The 15,316-nt window shown below is 39.3% G+C and overlaps 1 protein-coding gene across 4 annotated transcripts in view; it reads left to right on the top strand.

The window, feature by feature from the left end:
- The window catches only part of LOC129775084 (jmjC domain-containing histone demethylation protein 1), a 57,621-nt gene that overhangs the window by 23,201 nt on the left and 19,104 nt on the right, over positions 1 to 15,316 (top strand). For all 4 annotated transcript variants that reach the window (XM_055779332.1, XM_055779330.1, XM_055779331.1 and 1 more), the window contains one exon: positions 9,035 to 9,195. In XM_055779332.1, coding sequence (XP_055635307.1) covers positions 9,035 to 9,195 — 161 coding nt within the window. The remainder of the gene's footprint in view (positions 1 to 9,034; positions 9,196 to 15,316) is intronic.

The raw sequence follows: 15,316 nt of genomic DNA, 5'->3' as shown, positions 1-15,316 counted from the left end.
CAACAGAGATGGAAACTTTATTCAATGGCGGAACAATATCGTCAGGACCATTGGTCAGTTACGCACCCTTCCTAGACGAGGCAGGGGTAATGAGAAGTGGAGGACGTTTGAAGAAAGCCATGTCAGTACCATGGACTACAAGAACGCCAATATTGCTCCCACAAAAGCATCCATATACATATTTGATCGTGAAAGCAACACACGAAAGATATTTCCACCACGGCGAAAACACCGTCATAGCAGCATTACGGCAGAAGTATTGGATACTGCATATAAGAACAGTATTAGCAAACGTCAAGAAGAATTGCAATAGGTGCAAAATACGACGTGCAACTCCGGTAGAGCCGATGATGGCAGATTTACCACATTTCCGCACAGAAGCGCATATACCTCCATTTACAAACTGCGGAGTAGATTACTTCGGACCTTTCGAAGTAGCGGTAAAGAGATCGCTCGAGAAGAGATGGGGCGTCATATTCACCTGTCTCTCAACAAGAGCAGTACATATTGAGATGGCAGAAAATCTCAGTACTGATGCGTTCATGGTCGTGTTAAGGAACTTCCAGAACCGAAGAGGAAAGGTCACCAGTATCTACAGCGACAACGGAACGAACTTCGTTGGAGCAGAGCGAGAGTTAAAGTCGCTAGTCAATGAAATCAACGAGAAGATGGGCAAAAATGAAGCAGCAAAAATGGAAATCCAGTGGAGATTCAACCCACCTTCAGCACCACATTTTGGAGGCGCTTGGGAGAGATTAATAAGAAACGTCAAAGTAGCACTAGCAGAGATCCTGAAAGTTTGGGGTAGGAGCAAGCCATCAGCAGCAACGTTGCAAGCTGCATTCATCCAAGCGGAATTTTTAGTCAACTCTCGACCGTTGACACACATACCAGTCTCCTGCATCGACGATGAAGTGTTGACGCCATTCCACGCGTTAATAGGAAGAGCAGGAGAGTATGCCCCACCGTATGCACCAACGACCAGTCAGTATGACACAGCGCAATGGAGACGCATTCAACATTATTCCAAGTTGTTTTGGAACCGATGGAAGAAGGAGTACTTACCAACTCTGTTAAAGCGTAATAAAAATACGCAGAAAGTAGAACCGATCAAAGTCAACGACATCGTCTTAATCACGGACGACGACGCACCACCAGGAAAATGGCTTAAAGGACGAGTCATCGAAACGTTTGTGGCGAGCGACGGGCAAGTTCGCCAAGCAAAGATCCAAACCGCGAAAGGTGTCCTGAAACGACCGGCAGTTAAAATTGCAGTACTGGACATTATCAAGGGAAATGATCCAGCCATCAACTAATCAGGAAAAAGACGTCAGTGCTCGCTACCAGAGCACCAATATCCGAAAGATGCAGCCAACTGATGTAAGCTCGCGTCAGAGCTAAGATGTATGATCCATGGACCAAGCATTGAAGAGGACATCCTTTGGAACCAGGCAACGTGCCGAAGAATTGAAATTTAAAAGTGTTTTTAAACTCTGTTAGAATATAAGGATGAATGTAAAATAAATGATGCTCCGAAAACATGTAAACAAATAGAGATATAAGTAACACAGGTAGCATAGGGTCCGTTCAGGAATTTTATAAATCGAACAAGTAGATTTATCAGGGCCGGAATGTTACGGACCCAATTTAGATAGCAAGGCCGGCCAATAAACAAAATAATGTTATTGAAGTGCAAACGAGCGCATAGAAAATTTATAGCCCAATGAATCACCAGATACGGCCATGTGATTCATCCCTTTCTTATTTTTCTTTTCCTTTTGTATAGCTTCAGACAAGCGGTGCATGACGCACCAGAAAGTAGGGACAAATAAATAAACAAATCTGTGACCCGCACGATCCTCTGAATAGATCGTATTACTCATAGTGTAGCGCAGGCATACAAGATAGGAAATCACGTGTTCATTTGAGACCGTGAGCAGGCAGCATAGACAGATAAGGCGCCTGGAATACACAAAGACAACAAGGCACCAGGCGAAAGATTATTGCTGGTAATAAGCCTGGCCTCGCCCATTATCGAATATACGAAGGGCTATAAACAAAAATAACATTTTAAGCCGACGATGAGTAATAAACTTTCTAAATTGTACCCCTCTAGCGAGAGCGACAAAGGTCCGCAGAGATAAGCGGGTAGTAATAACATGTAGGGAAATAGCAGGCAGACAATCGATATGGGCTCGGTTGTCTGAGAAGGAAAGAGAGATCTCTTCTCTCCTTTATAGTTCAATTTCACAGTCCAATTGTTGAGTCCATTTCAAAATTCAAATCAAACAGTTCAAATCAAACAGTTCAAATCAGAAGTCTAATTCGTTAGTTCAAAATCAAAGTTCGTAGTTCAAAGTTCAATTCGTGATCCGAAAATCCACCAAGCGTTGACAACCAGGCGTCACGCATCAGAATCCGGATACACCCAAGCGTTGGCAACCAGGCGCCACGCTATAAAAGGTATAACCAAAAGGAACAAATCCCAATCCGAAAAGCAGACCATTTGCTTCGCTTCACCGGACCGCACTGGAGCCGGAAGAGGTTGAAGTTTTGTGGCTGCCCTAGCCGGGATTTGTTCACGCAAAGGGGCTTAGCCCATAAGAGACCAACCAAGTCCAGGGAAATAGATCCCTGGCTTTAATAAATTTAAACCGTGATTCTCAGGCCTCAATTGCCGACATCTAGGGAAATAAGTTCCCTAGATTAATCACGAAGCGCTCGAGAGAGGACGAGCGAAAAGTCTTGCCTTCATAGCAAGCATCTAGGGAACTCCAGTTCCTTAGATTATAATACGTGTCCGGTAGCAACGCTTCGAACGTTCAGTGACTTCATGTCGTCAGTTGTTGACTCTGTAAGTAAGATTGCAGTATATAGCGATGGTCAGTTTTCGAAAAATGATAGGCAAAAGAGTCGAGATAAAGGGTACATTCATTCGCACGAAGAAGTGAAAAAGGTAATAGAACCTAGAGACTCCGAATCAAATAAGAATTGTCCAGTATGTAGCAAGGGTCCCCACCGTGTAAAGGATTGTTTCATATTCAGAGCGAGTAATTTGGAGAACAGATGGAAGAGTGTGAAAGCCTTGAAACTATGTAGAAGTTGTTTGAATTTCCACGGTCGTCGCGCCTGCAGAATCACCATTCAATGTGGAACGGACGGATGCAAATTTCGACACCATCCATTGCTGCATTCGTCAGCTGTTTCTGTAGAGAATAACACATTTGTTCAACCAACTGAGAGTTCTACGCATCATCATTGCGGCCAGTCGGTGCTATTTAGGATAATTCCGGTGGTGTTGTATGGAGCATCGAAATCCATAAAAGTTTTTGCGTTCCTTGACGAGGGCTCTTCGGCAACCCTCATCGAGCACAATTTAGCTAGACAACTCGGAATAAAAGTTGTTAAGTTGGACGAAATGATGAAAGATTATTTCGACGCTGATAATTCCGGAATACGATCAAATTTTATGCTCGAGTCAGATGATGATGCAAGAGCACGTCGTATCCTCGAGAACACTACGACTAGAGTTGGAAACCGTTATAAGACGGGCTTATTGTGGAGGTATGACGAAATAGATTTTCCGAACAGTTTTCCTATGGAACTGAAACGACTCGAATGTCTAGAACGCCGAATGCGCCGAGATAGCACGTTAAACGAAGCTATTCATCATCAAATTCTCGAATATCAGAAGAAGGGATATGCTCACGAAGCGACAGAAAAAGAACTAAGTGAGGCAAATCCAAAAAGAATTTGGTATGTTCCTCTCAACGTAGTGGTTAATCCTAAAAAGAATAAAATACGCTTAGTATTTGATGGAAGGGCGCAGGTGGGTGGCATTTCTTTGAACAGTTTTCTACTTTCGGGTCCTGATTTGTTAGTACCTCTGCTGCACGTTTTATTTCGTTTCCGTCAGTACCCGATAGCAGTCTCAGGTGACATTAAAGATATGTTTCATCAGTTACTTATAGTTGAGTCCGACCGCCACTCCCAACGTTTCCTTTGGCGAAATAACCCACAAGAATTACCTAGAATATTTCTCATGGATGTGGCTATATTTGGTGCGACTTGTTCGCCATCTTCAGCGCAATTTGTAAAGAATAAAAACGCTGAAGAATTCTTAGACTTATATCCGAGAGCAGTGGAAGGCATTTTGAACTGCCATTACGTCGACGATTATCTTGATAGCTTTGAGACAGTCGAGGAAGCAAGGACCACTGCACGTGACGTAAAGACAGTACACTCCAAAGGCGGTTTTGAGATCCGTAATTGGAGATCGAATAGTCGAATTGTGTTGAATCATCTGGGCGAGAAATCTGAGGAGAACGTGAAAGCTTTAAAGTTTAATGACAGCGGTATCACAGAACATGTTTTGGGCATGCGTTGGAAATGTGCTGAAGATGTGCTCAGTTATTCTACGACGTTTAGAAGTGAGGTAGCATTGATCATCGATACTGAAGTGAAACCGACAAAACGACAAATTTTAAAATGTCTCATGAGTTTGTTCGATCCGCTTGGGCTACTAGCGAACTTTTTAGTTCACGGCAAAATTTTAATGCAGGACGTGTGGCGTAGTAAAGTCCTATGGGATGAACGTGTGAATGATGAGATTTTTGCTCGATGAAAGAAATGGATAGCACTATTTGAGAAAATTACCGAGATTCAAGTCCCCCGTTGCTACTTCTATGGGGCTAGTACGACGTTATATAAATCACTTCAGGCTCATGTTTTCGTAGACGCTAGCGTAGAGGCCTATGCTGCTGCTGTATATTTTCGAGTAACAAATTCTACAGGAGTTGTACAATGTACGTTAGTAGCCGCCAAGACAAAAGTAGCTCCATTACAACACACTACTATTCCTCGACTGGAGCTCATGGCGGCGCTGCTAGGTGTTCGCTTAGTAGATACGGTCATGGCAGGACATTCAGTTCGTGTGAATCGTCGAATCTTCTGGTCCGATTCCAAAACAGTTTTGGCGTGGATCAATTCTCAACATCGTCGGTACCGACAATTCGTAGCCTGTCGTGTGGGAGAAATTTTATTATCAACCAATGCACGCGAATGGAAATGGGTGCCGAGTAGGCATAATGTAGCCGATGAAGCCACAAAATGGGGAACCAGTCCCTGCTACGACGTAAATGGACGTTGGTATCGTGGTCCAGACTTCCTTTATTCGGAAGAAGAACTGTGGCCTGAACAGAAGAATGAAAAAATTATTACTGATGAGGAGCTTCGTACGTGTTATTTTCACCATGTGTCCTTCGAAATACCCATCGATTTTTTACGATTTTCTAACTGGAATCGCCTCTTACGTACCACTGCTTATGTAATACGGTTCATCAACTCATGCAAAAGGAAGAATCGCAACGGTTTGAAGAAACAACTCCTCACAAGCCAAGAATTTACACAAGCAGAGAATCTTCTTTGGCGACTCACGCAAGCAAGTGTTTATGGTGAAGAATTAGCTGTAATAAAAAGGAATACGAATTCATCGGCTGTAAATTTTGAATCTGTGGAAAAGTCAAGCATACTTTACAAACTAACGCCCATACTAGATGAATATGGTGTACTTCGTGTCGATGGTCGTATAGGCAGATTGCAGTTGGTTTCCAACGACCTAAAATATCCAGTGATACTTCCTAGAAAACATCCAGTCACTAACTTACTCGTGGATGGTTTTCACCGCAGATTTCTTCATGCTAATTCAGAAACGATCGTGAATGAAATTCGTCAACACTTTTATATATCAAAATTACGAGTGTTGGTAAAGACCATCAGCCATCAATGGTGTAAAATTTACAAAGCAAAGCCAGCTGTTCCACGAATGGGATCCCTGCCGACTGCCAGGCTATCACCGTTTGTTCGACCATTCAGCTTCGTCGGGGTAGATTATTTTGGCCCACTGTTTGTAAAAATCGGGCGTTCTAACGCGGAAAGATGGGTAGCCCTTTTCACGTGCCTTACTGTGCGTGTTTATGTGTCCATGTAGAAATAGCTTACGATCTTTCAACCCCATCGTGTATATCGTGTATTCGACGGTTTATTGGCCGTCGTGGAGCCCCTATTGAGATCCATTCAGATAACGGGAGCAACTTTGTAGGAGCCGATCGTATACTACAGAAACAGTTACAGAATATTTACGACGAAGCAGCAGTCAAGTTCACCAACGCACGAACCAGGTGGGTTTTCATACCTCCCAGTGCCCCCCATATGGGTGGTAGCTGGGAGCGATTAGTGCGTTCCATCAAAATCGCGATGGTTAGTCTACCACAAGAACGCAAGATGGATGATGAAGCCCTGCAAACGGTTGCCGTGGAAGCAGAATCCATTGTAAACTCTAGACCACTGACATATCTTCCCCTTGATTCGGCTGAGCAAGAGGCCCTGACACCCAACCATTTCCTCTTGGGCAGTTCTAGGGGAACTAAACAACCTGCTGTTTCTGCGACTGATGCAGTTACGACTTTACGCAAATCATGGAACTTGATCCAATACAATCTAGATCATTTCTGGAGACGTTGGATAAGGGAGTATCTTCCCACTCTGACTAGAAGGACAAAATTTTTCGGCGAAGTAAAAAATATTGAGATTGGAGACATAGTGTCATCATTGATGACTCAAAGAGAAATGGATGGACTCGCGGTCGAATTCTTGAAGTGATCACAGGAAAGGATAACAGAGTTAAGCAAGCAATTGTCAAAATATCCGATGGAGTGTTTCGTTGTTGTTTCGTTTCGAAGTTGGCAGTGCTGGAGGTCTCAAAAAATAGTAAAGCTGAGGCGACAACTCATCCTTACGAGGTGGGAAGTGTTACTACCGGCAACCCTGAAACGGTCTGTGCGATATGGTCGTGTCATGGTAACATGTTGGCGAAATGTCAAACGCCATGAAGAGATTTCAAAAACCATTTGATTGTTCGAGGAGTCAAGTTATACAAAAAAAAATATTGAATTGAAATAACGAGCAACTTATCGACGAGCAACGAAGGGGAAATCGTAAGATGTAAAGTATCCGCGAACGAAGGAAAAGAAGAAGAACGAAGGGGAATATTTGCCTAGAGTATAAACAGTGGATCTCGCTGAGACAAACTTCATTCTTCGTGAGGACCTTGACTGGACAACATGTTGCTGGGCGGGCTAGACGGCGAGGGATCGAATGGTTTTCTAGAGGGAATGGGGGTGGAGGAGTAATATGAGGAAAGAGTAGAGTTTTCCAAGGGCCTTTTTGAAGGCTAGAACGAATGAACTGAAGAAGTTTAAAGTCTCTTTGATTCAACAAGGAAAGGAAGGAAGGCAAACTTTCAGTATCGTTCTGTATTCAACGCAATGAATATTGCTCGTTCTTTCTTGTTTTGCGCCATCACATGTCTTCGTTTCGGACTGAGCTGTGGAAGCGACCAAATTGCTCACACGCTGATGTCTCTGGCATTGCAATCATTGCATCAAATTGACGCCATTGCATTAATATTTTGAGCTATACAATTGTGTGGGGAATCATCAAGCTAGGCTATCGTCAGCTCACCAAGAAAATGAATGTTCTGGAATTTTGTCAAGGAGGGGAGATTGCGGGAGGGTATTATTCACGCTAGGATATTAGGTATTAGAAATGAATCTCTGCTGAGGCAAATATTCAACCTGTTTCCAAGCGCTAATCTTGATCATAATGAAGCAGTGCTGTTCTTTTCAAGTTTGTTGAGATTAACAGATAGAGTTTATTTCGCTTATTTAGTCACCAAGAAAGTAAATGTCGTTCTGGAATTTTGTATGTGATTTGATTTCGCTTGTCAGTAGATAAATTTCCCCACTAAGGATGACAGCTGCGCTAATCTCGAACATTTATTGTTCTGCGAGCACAAGAATGAATCATCAAACAATTATCGTCGAATGATTCTACAATAAAAAAAAACATTTCAGGGCGACCAAACTGGTAAAATGGATATTTCAAAATTTTCGTAGCGTTAGTTATAAATAAGCGACTTGAATTAAACTACAGCGTAGTTCTACGTCAACAATGCGGTCGTATCTTGAACACAACCTCCTATATTTTTTTGGTACGAGAAATGTTTCTATGATGGTATGACACCCCTCCATCCTCTGGAATGGAGAGGGGGTTCCATGAAAATATTACACATATTTCAACCAAACATGACAATTGAAAATTTTCGGAAAACTCTGAAGGAAAATGGGAAGATTCGAAAAATTCAATTCGCATGTTTTCTACAATTACATATTGACAAGCGTTGTTTGTCCATTTGATGTTTGCGCTAATGAAATTGATCTTCGTTCGAAAGTGGAAATGGATTTTAATGTGATAAAACGCACTCCTATATCGTCTTCTATCTATATATTTAAAAATGGATCGCCGAATGTGTTAATAAAAGCAAAACTCGAGAAAGGAATTGTCCGATTTAGGGCTGTCTTCATTCTGTATTCTTATCATATATTATCTGTCTTTATTTATATCATATTTTCTGTATCAAACATTTATTCCATGTAACGGAGAAACATGTAATTTGCAAGTGGTTGAAAAATCTTGAACGAAAATTGTGTCTGAAAATAATCTGATATTATAATGACGAGTTTTGGTAGAAGTACTAGATATTTTATAGTAAAAGGTGATTTTAAAAGGTAGATTAGCCAGGCCATTTGATCAATCAATGAACAGTTCTGCGATTGGACCCATGAACGTGCGTTTAGTAAGAAAACGTGGATATGATAACGAAAAATATTTTTTGGGCGGGACGAAGTTTGCCGGGTCAGCTAGTGAAATATAAAAGTTTATTAAAAGTTATAAATTTTTATTTACGCTGTACGAACCTGCCACTGCCGGTCATAGTGTCATTGTTCTATTGTAGAATTGAAATCGGTCGTTTATTCCCGGCACAGTATCTAATAACCGCTTCCTATTTCATTTCCACGCCACCTTTTAAATCTCGGCTCCCAACTCCCATCCATGCGAGATTATTGTATTCGTGATTAGTGTACGACTAACCGATTTCCGTTTATGTTTCTTCCTAAACACAAACCACTCACAGCGCGAACGGAAGCAACGAAAGCTGTACGCGGAGGAATGGGCCCTTGGCGATGATGACTACGAGGGAGCGCGCGGATTCAGCGTTGCCGAGAAGCTGGAATCGTCCCGTTTTGCGCAGTCCGGGATGGTGCGTGAAATGAAGGGCAGCGATCTGAGCGTTGGGTAAGTTGTGTTCTTCTGGATGTATCTATCTGATTTAATCTCTTTCTGCGATTCGTGTCTGTCGCAAGAATCGGTTCAGTCGATATATTCGAAATACGCCTCGAGGGAACTGGCAGTCGAGTAACGTCGCGCGCCGGTGTTTCACTCGATGAAGTTCATTCCGTTGGTTTGCTTATACCTGCGAGCAGTGAGTTAGTAGTAGTAGTAGTCTTTCTAATGAACCCGTCAATGAATGGAAAGTAAAATATTCTAGTGAGTTAGATTGTCATATTGGAATGGGAAAAGTTGTTTGGGTTTGGTACGGCGACTTCTTATCGATGTTTGTAAATCTTTTTTTTGTGTTATTATTATCTCTCCCATTTCGTGACATTAGGCGTGGGAATATGATAGCATGTATGATGTTCTTCCACATATGAGAGTGGCAGACATCAACACAAAAAAAGTTCATTTGCTTTGTTTCATTTTCTGCGATGTGTGCAGAAAGATCGATTTATAAGCATCATAAATGAGGTAGAGTTTTCATCATTTATTGCTCTTGAAAAGACGAAACAACTCTTGATTTCACTTGTACACTTCTAACCGAAATGATCACACATGATTCAGCCCAATGTTAAATTGAATGGATTATTAAAAATCTCAAGAGATAATTTAAACGGTGAGCTGATTAGAATTTTCGGTGCTCAACGTGAACACATATATACAGATGCTATTCTGTTGACGGTACATTTTAAAATTTTGTTATTTTTTGTATTGTGCATTATCAGCTGTTCTATTTCATATAGCGAAAGAGCGATTCAAAAAATAACAAACAAAACAAGCGCAAACAAAATTTGTGCTAAAAGGATGCAGAAAGGAATGCTATCAGTTTCTCCTATTTCTGCTCAGCTGCCAGATATTTGAGTTCAACAAACGCTCAACTCAACTTTTTCAATACAAGTTTGAAAAACCTGAAAGCTGATAAAAGATTGGGAAAATTTATTGATCAGTTAAAGAATTGTTGTTCAAGAATCCCGTCTCCGAAAAATGAATAGATTTGCATTAAATTTAAAAAGGTCAAACCTTTTAAATAAATTAAAATTTAGGGAATAGTTTGAAGCAGGGCTCGGCATAACCATATTCAACTGAGGATATTCAGGGGACTATGGAAAAATTTTCCTTCGTATTCAATTGGAAATGACTTTTGTTCCAGCAGTTTCTCAGTCGGGCATTTAGACGCTACGACTCCGACTCGACTATCTCATTTCATTCTTCCCCGTCAAATGGACTTCATTACATTTTGATGTGACTCTTTCCAGACTGAATTTGTTTCTCTCTCTCTCTCTCTCTCTCTCTCTCTCTCTCTCTCATGTATCACATATGCATGTATTGATGTTTGAGTCAAACGTGGTTTCACATATACTACAGGTGAGCAAGATTTTTTTGTATCGTACACGAAAATTCTTCTTCTTCAATGGCACTAACGTTCCTAGAGGAACTTCGCCGTCTCAACGTAGTATTACTTGCGTCATTTTTATTAGTACTTAGTTGAGATTTCTATGCCAAATAACACGCCTTGAATGCATTCTGAGTGGCAAGCTCTAGAATACGCGTGATCACAGTGCAAGTCGGAGGAAATTTCTTTGACGAAAAATTCCCCCGACCAGAATGGGAATCGAACCCGAACACCCGGCATGTTAGTTATGACGCTAACCACTCGGCCACGTCACACGAAAATTACTCATACGTAAAACAGTGTGCAGTGTTGTGTTCAGAACAACTGACAAATTTGTGAATTTTGTTGATATAAACCCGTTTTTCTGTATGTTTTTTTCACAATATTGAACTCGGAGACAAAGTGAACTAAAATTTTGCTTAGAATTCCAATTCAAATGATGTTGACGGCGAATGCCGAAGTAGTCCTAGTCGAAGCGAAGCTGCTGAGAGGAGAGTCGATTTTCATTTTTCATCTTCGAAGATTTCGGGCCCTAGTTGGAAGTACTGTTTTTGTTTCACATTGAGTTTTCAGACCAAAACGAGTTAACAATCTACCAAAGGATAGCTTTATTACTTTTTTTATCTAAAGAAAAATGACATAAAAGAACGACCGAACCGAATTTTGTATTTATTGTTTCATGTTTTTTTGTTTTGTTTCAAGATGGGTAGAACACAATTACCTTTGTGTATAATATCATTTTATTGTTTTGTGTGAAATTTAACGATTCTCTCTTTATAACGACATACATGTTCTCTATAACGACAGTTTTATAGCGATAATTTTCTATAACGACGATCCCTTGCGATGTCCTTATAGAGAGTTTTGGCATAGGAATGGATATTCAAATCACGGAAGTATTCGGAATGTCCAAGGGTGCAGATCCCAAGTTTCAGTTTATAGTATAAACATTGAGGAAATGCAAAAAATAATGCGAGTGAGATCACGAAATATACTCGACTGTTTCGATGATTGTTTACGACTGTTACGCACGAGAAATTGACTGTAACTAGCGGGGAGTGAACGATCATCAGACGTCGTACTGTCGTATGATTGACAGCAAATTTAGTGATTCTCTTCTTCTTCAATGGCACTAACGTTCCTAGAGGAACTTCGCCGTCTCAACGTAGTATTACTTGCGTCATTTTTATTAGTACTTAGTTGAGATTTCTATGCCAAATAACACGCCTTGAATGCATTCTGAGTGGCAAGCTCTAGAATACGCGTGACACAGTGCAAGTCGGAGGAAATTTCTTTGACGAAAAATTCCCCCGACCAGAACGGGGATCGAACCCGAACACCCGGCATGTATGTTAGGAAATTTAGTGATTCACAGTCCGTAAAATCAAATGGACACTGGAATGGATATTATGAAAGAATGACATTGCTCGTAATTACGTAATCGATACTGTATTTCCGTGAGTCATTTAGTCTTCCGAAGTAAAGTGAAGTTCAATTTAAATATGAATGTTCAAACGTATCTCGAACACAAACAATTTTGCCTTTAAGATTCGTGTATGGGAAAGTGCATTCTTAGAAAACACTTTCGACGTATACGAGGGTTGGTACATATAACATTTTTCAAAAAACTGGAAGATTGCTCTCAAAAAAACTGGAAGAAAATCGAATCCCGTAAAACCGTAAGATCGGCTTCGATTTATCCAAAATGATTATTTTACCAATTCTATTGCTTGAAAAATAGAATTTCCTTTGAATCTTCGTGTAGTATTTATATGTATTGGGTTGCCCGAAAAGTAATTGCCGATTTTTTTGTTGCAAACGTTAGTCCCAACCAAGCTCCATTAACCATTAACCATTAAAGAGCGACCATAGACGTGTGTGATCTGATGTTATGCTGGTAGAAATCGACACCCTCACTATTAACGTATTCTGGACGTTCTTCGATAATCCCTGCATTCAGTTCATACAGTTACCGACAGTAGACTTCCGTATTGATCGTTTGATTGCTTGGATGCGGCTCAAAAAATGCCACTCCTTTCCAATCCCACCAAATTGAAGCAAAATCTTCTTTTAGTGAATATCAGCTTTTGAGGTGGTTTTTGGTGTTTCATCATGGTTGGGATATGATCGTTTTCGATTGACGTTATTGTAAACAATCCATTTTCATCGCCAGTAATTATTCACTTCAAAAAAGGATCGAATCCTTTGCTTTTGAGATACATACAGCATCGATATGCTTTATTAAACGATTTTTATTCAATTCATGTGGTACTGAAATATCAAATTTTTTAACGAGTCCAAGAAAGTTATCCATTATTTCCTCGGTAACTGGTTTTAGTAGCTGGCATACAATTTCAATTTTAGGTTTGTTGTAAAGATGACATTTCACACTGAAAAATCTTTTGCTGTTTTTTGTTTGTTCCCCAGTTGCGAGCTACAGGGTGTTAACAATGGTATCAACATAGAGAAAATTCGGTACATTTTACACATTTTCTTTTATAAAGGCGAAAATGCAAGCCAGGTCGCTGAAATTGTGAATTGAGAGAGGCATTATGAAGCTACCTGGCGACAAATTTTACAACAAAGCGGTGCATATTTCACCCAAATCGGACAATCCGAAGCATATTTAAAAAAGATTTTGAATTTGACCCAAAAATAATGGATTACTTTTTCCCCAACCTAATATATAAAAATGGATTTCTGTTTGTCTTTCTGTCTGATTCTTATGGACTTGGAAATTACTGAACCGATCGACGTGAAACATTGTTTCCAGGGGTTTTTGGGGCCGGGGAAGATTCTTATGATTCAAGACCCCCTCTAAGTGGGGCTGCCATACAATTCACATAATTCATTTTTTTTCTTGATCGTGACAGAGAAAAGTTATAGACTGAAACGTGAGCATGGGACAATATAGGAAAATTTAATTTTGAAAATCAAAAAAAGTTGTTTGAATAGAGTTATCGAAATTATTTTACCTATCTTCCAGCCACAATTTTATTAATCGAAAAAGGGTATGAGAAAAGTTATAATTCAAGTTGTATGGAAGAAATTAATTATGTTAAAGAAAATTGAAGAAAGTTATTTGAAAGGACCCAAAACACATTCTCGACATAGTACTTATTCGATATAGAATATTTTTATCTGTCTTTAGCCAAATTTCCATTGGTCGGAAAAGGGTCTAAGAAAAGTTATAGGCCAAAACCTTTACAACTTGTATGGGGGAAATAAATTAATTTAAAGAAAATCGAAAAAAAAATTTTTGAAAGGACCCGAAACACATTTTTGAGATAATACTCATTGGATAGAGAATACTTTTATCCATCTTCTGCCAAATTTCCGTTGGCCGGAAAAGAGTATGAGAAAAGGAATTGGCCAAAACGTATACAAGTTATAGGAGGGAAATTAATAAAATGATCGCAAATGCAAATAGAACTTTTTCACACTCGAAAAAAAATTAAGGAACAGAGTGCGAAGTCGAAATTTTTAGGCGATTTTTTAAATGCTTGGAAATAGTGAAATATCAATGCATGAAGATGGGATATAAATCTCTTTGAAGCATAATTTACATGGATTTACACAGAATATTTTACAGAGAAAGTTGTATTTCGATGTATGTAGATGTAGTGGATAAAAATATCGGGAAGAAACGAGGAATCGATTTCTTTCTGTTTTTTCAAAGATAGCAAATCCAATTAACGTTATCAACTATCTTTCATTTGATTTCTATAACGTTGTTGTGGATCATTCAGTACTGAGATATTATTGCATGAACGAAAACTTTTGAATTCGTATTTGATAATAAATAGTCCAATAAATAATAACTACTTTGAGTATTTTCTCAAATTTTCATTTCCAAGCCTATTGAGAATAAGGGAAAAAAAGGAAAACTCATTTTTTCACTATAGCTCTTATAGTGAACCATATAGGAGAATTATCTTATTATTATCTGACAAAAATGACAAATATCTAAAAAAGGCGTAGGAACACATTTAAATACGAATTATAGTAGTACTGAATATCTGAATACTAAAAAAATCAATATTTCAAGATTTTTTTTAGTTAATAATTTTTTTATGAATTCATTTTTTGATTATATTTCTCGACATATCATAGTAAGGTCCACTTTCAGTATTTTTTTCAATTTTTTATCCCAAAGCTATTGAGAATGGCGTGCTAAAAATTGAAACGTACGCCATAGATCCTATGGATAGGGATTCGAAAAAATGTCAAAATTTCCATACAATATAAATTTTTACTTCTTTACCCAGCCAGACCCTTCCCCCCGTACCACTCGTGAACGTTTTGGCCAGTAACTTTTCTCATACCCTTTTCGGACAAATGAAAATTTGGCTAAAATAAATAAAAATATTCTTCATCGAATGAGTACTATCTCGAAAATGTGTTTTGGGTAGTTTCAAATATTTTTTTTTTCAATTTTCTTTAAAATAATTAATTTCTCCCATACAACTTATTTTTTTATTAATTCTTTACAGTGAAAGCTCCCTATAGCGACATCGCAAGGGACCGTCGTTATAGAGAATTGTCGCTATAAAAGATTGTCGTGGTAGAGAGCTTAGATGTCGCTATAAGGAGAGTAAACAAAAGCAATTGATGTCTAACCGTATTGCAACAAAAACATTAAACAATGAATATAAAATTCAACTCATTAGTCCGATACAATTTTTTCTC

This window comes from Toxorhynchites rutilus, chromosome 3 (genome assembly GCF_029784135.1).
Source record: "Toxorhynchites rutilus septentrionalis strain SRP chromosome 3, ASM2978413v1, whole genome shotgun sequence".
Classification (NCBI taxonomy): Eukaryota; Metazoa; Arthropoda; class Insecta; order Diptera; family Culicidae; genus Toxorhynchites; species Toxorhynchites rutilus.
The sequence above is the reverse complement of the archived record's forward strand: the minus strand, read 5'-3'. Positions and strand labels throughout refer to the sequence as shown.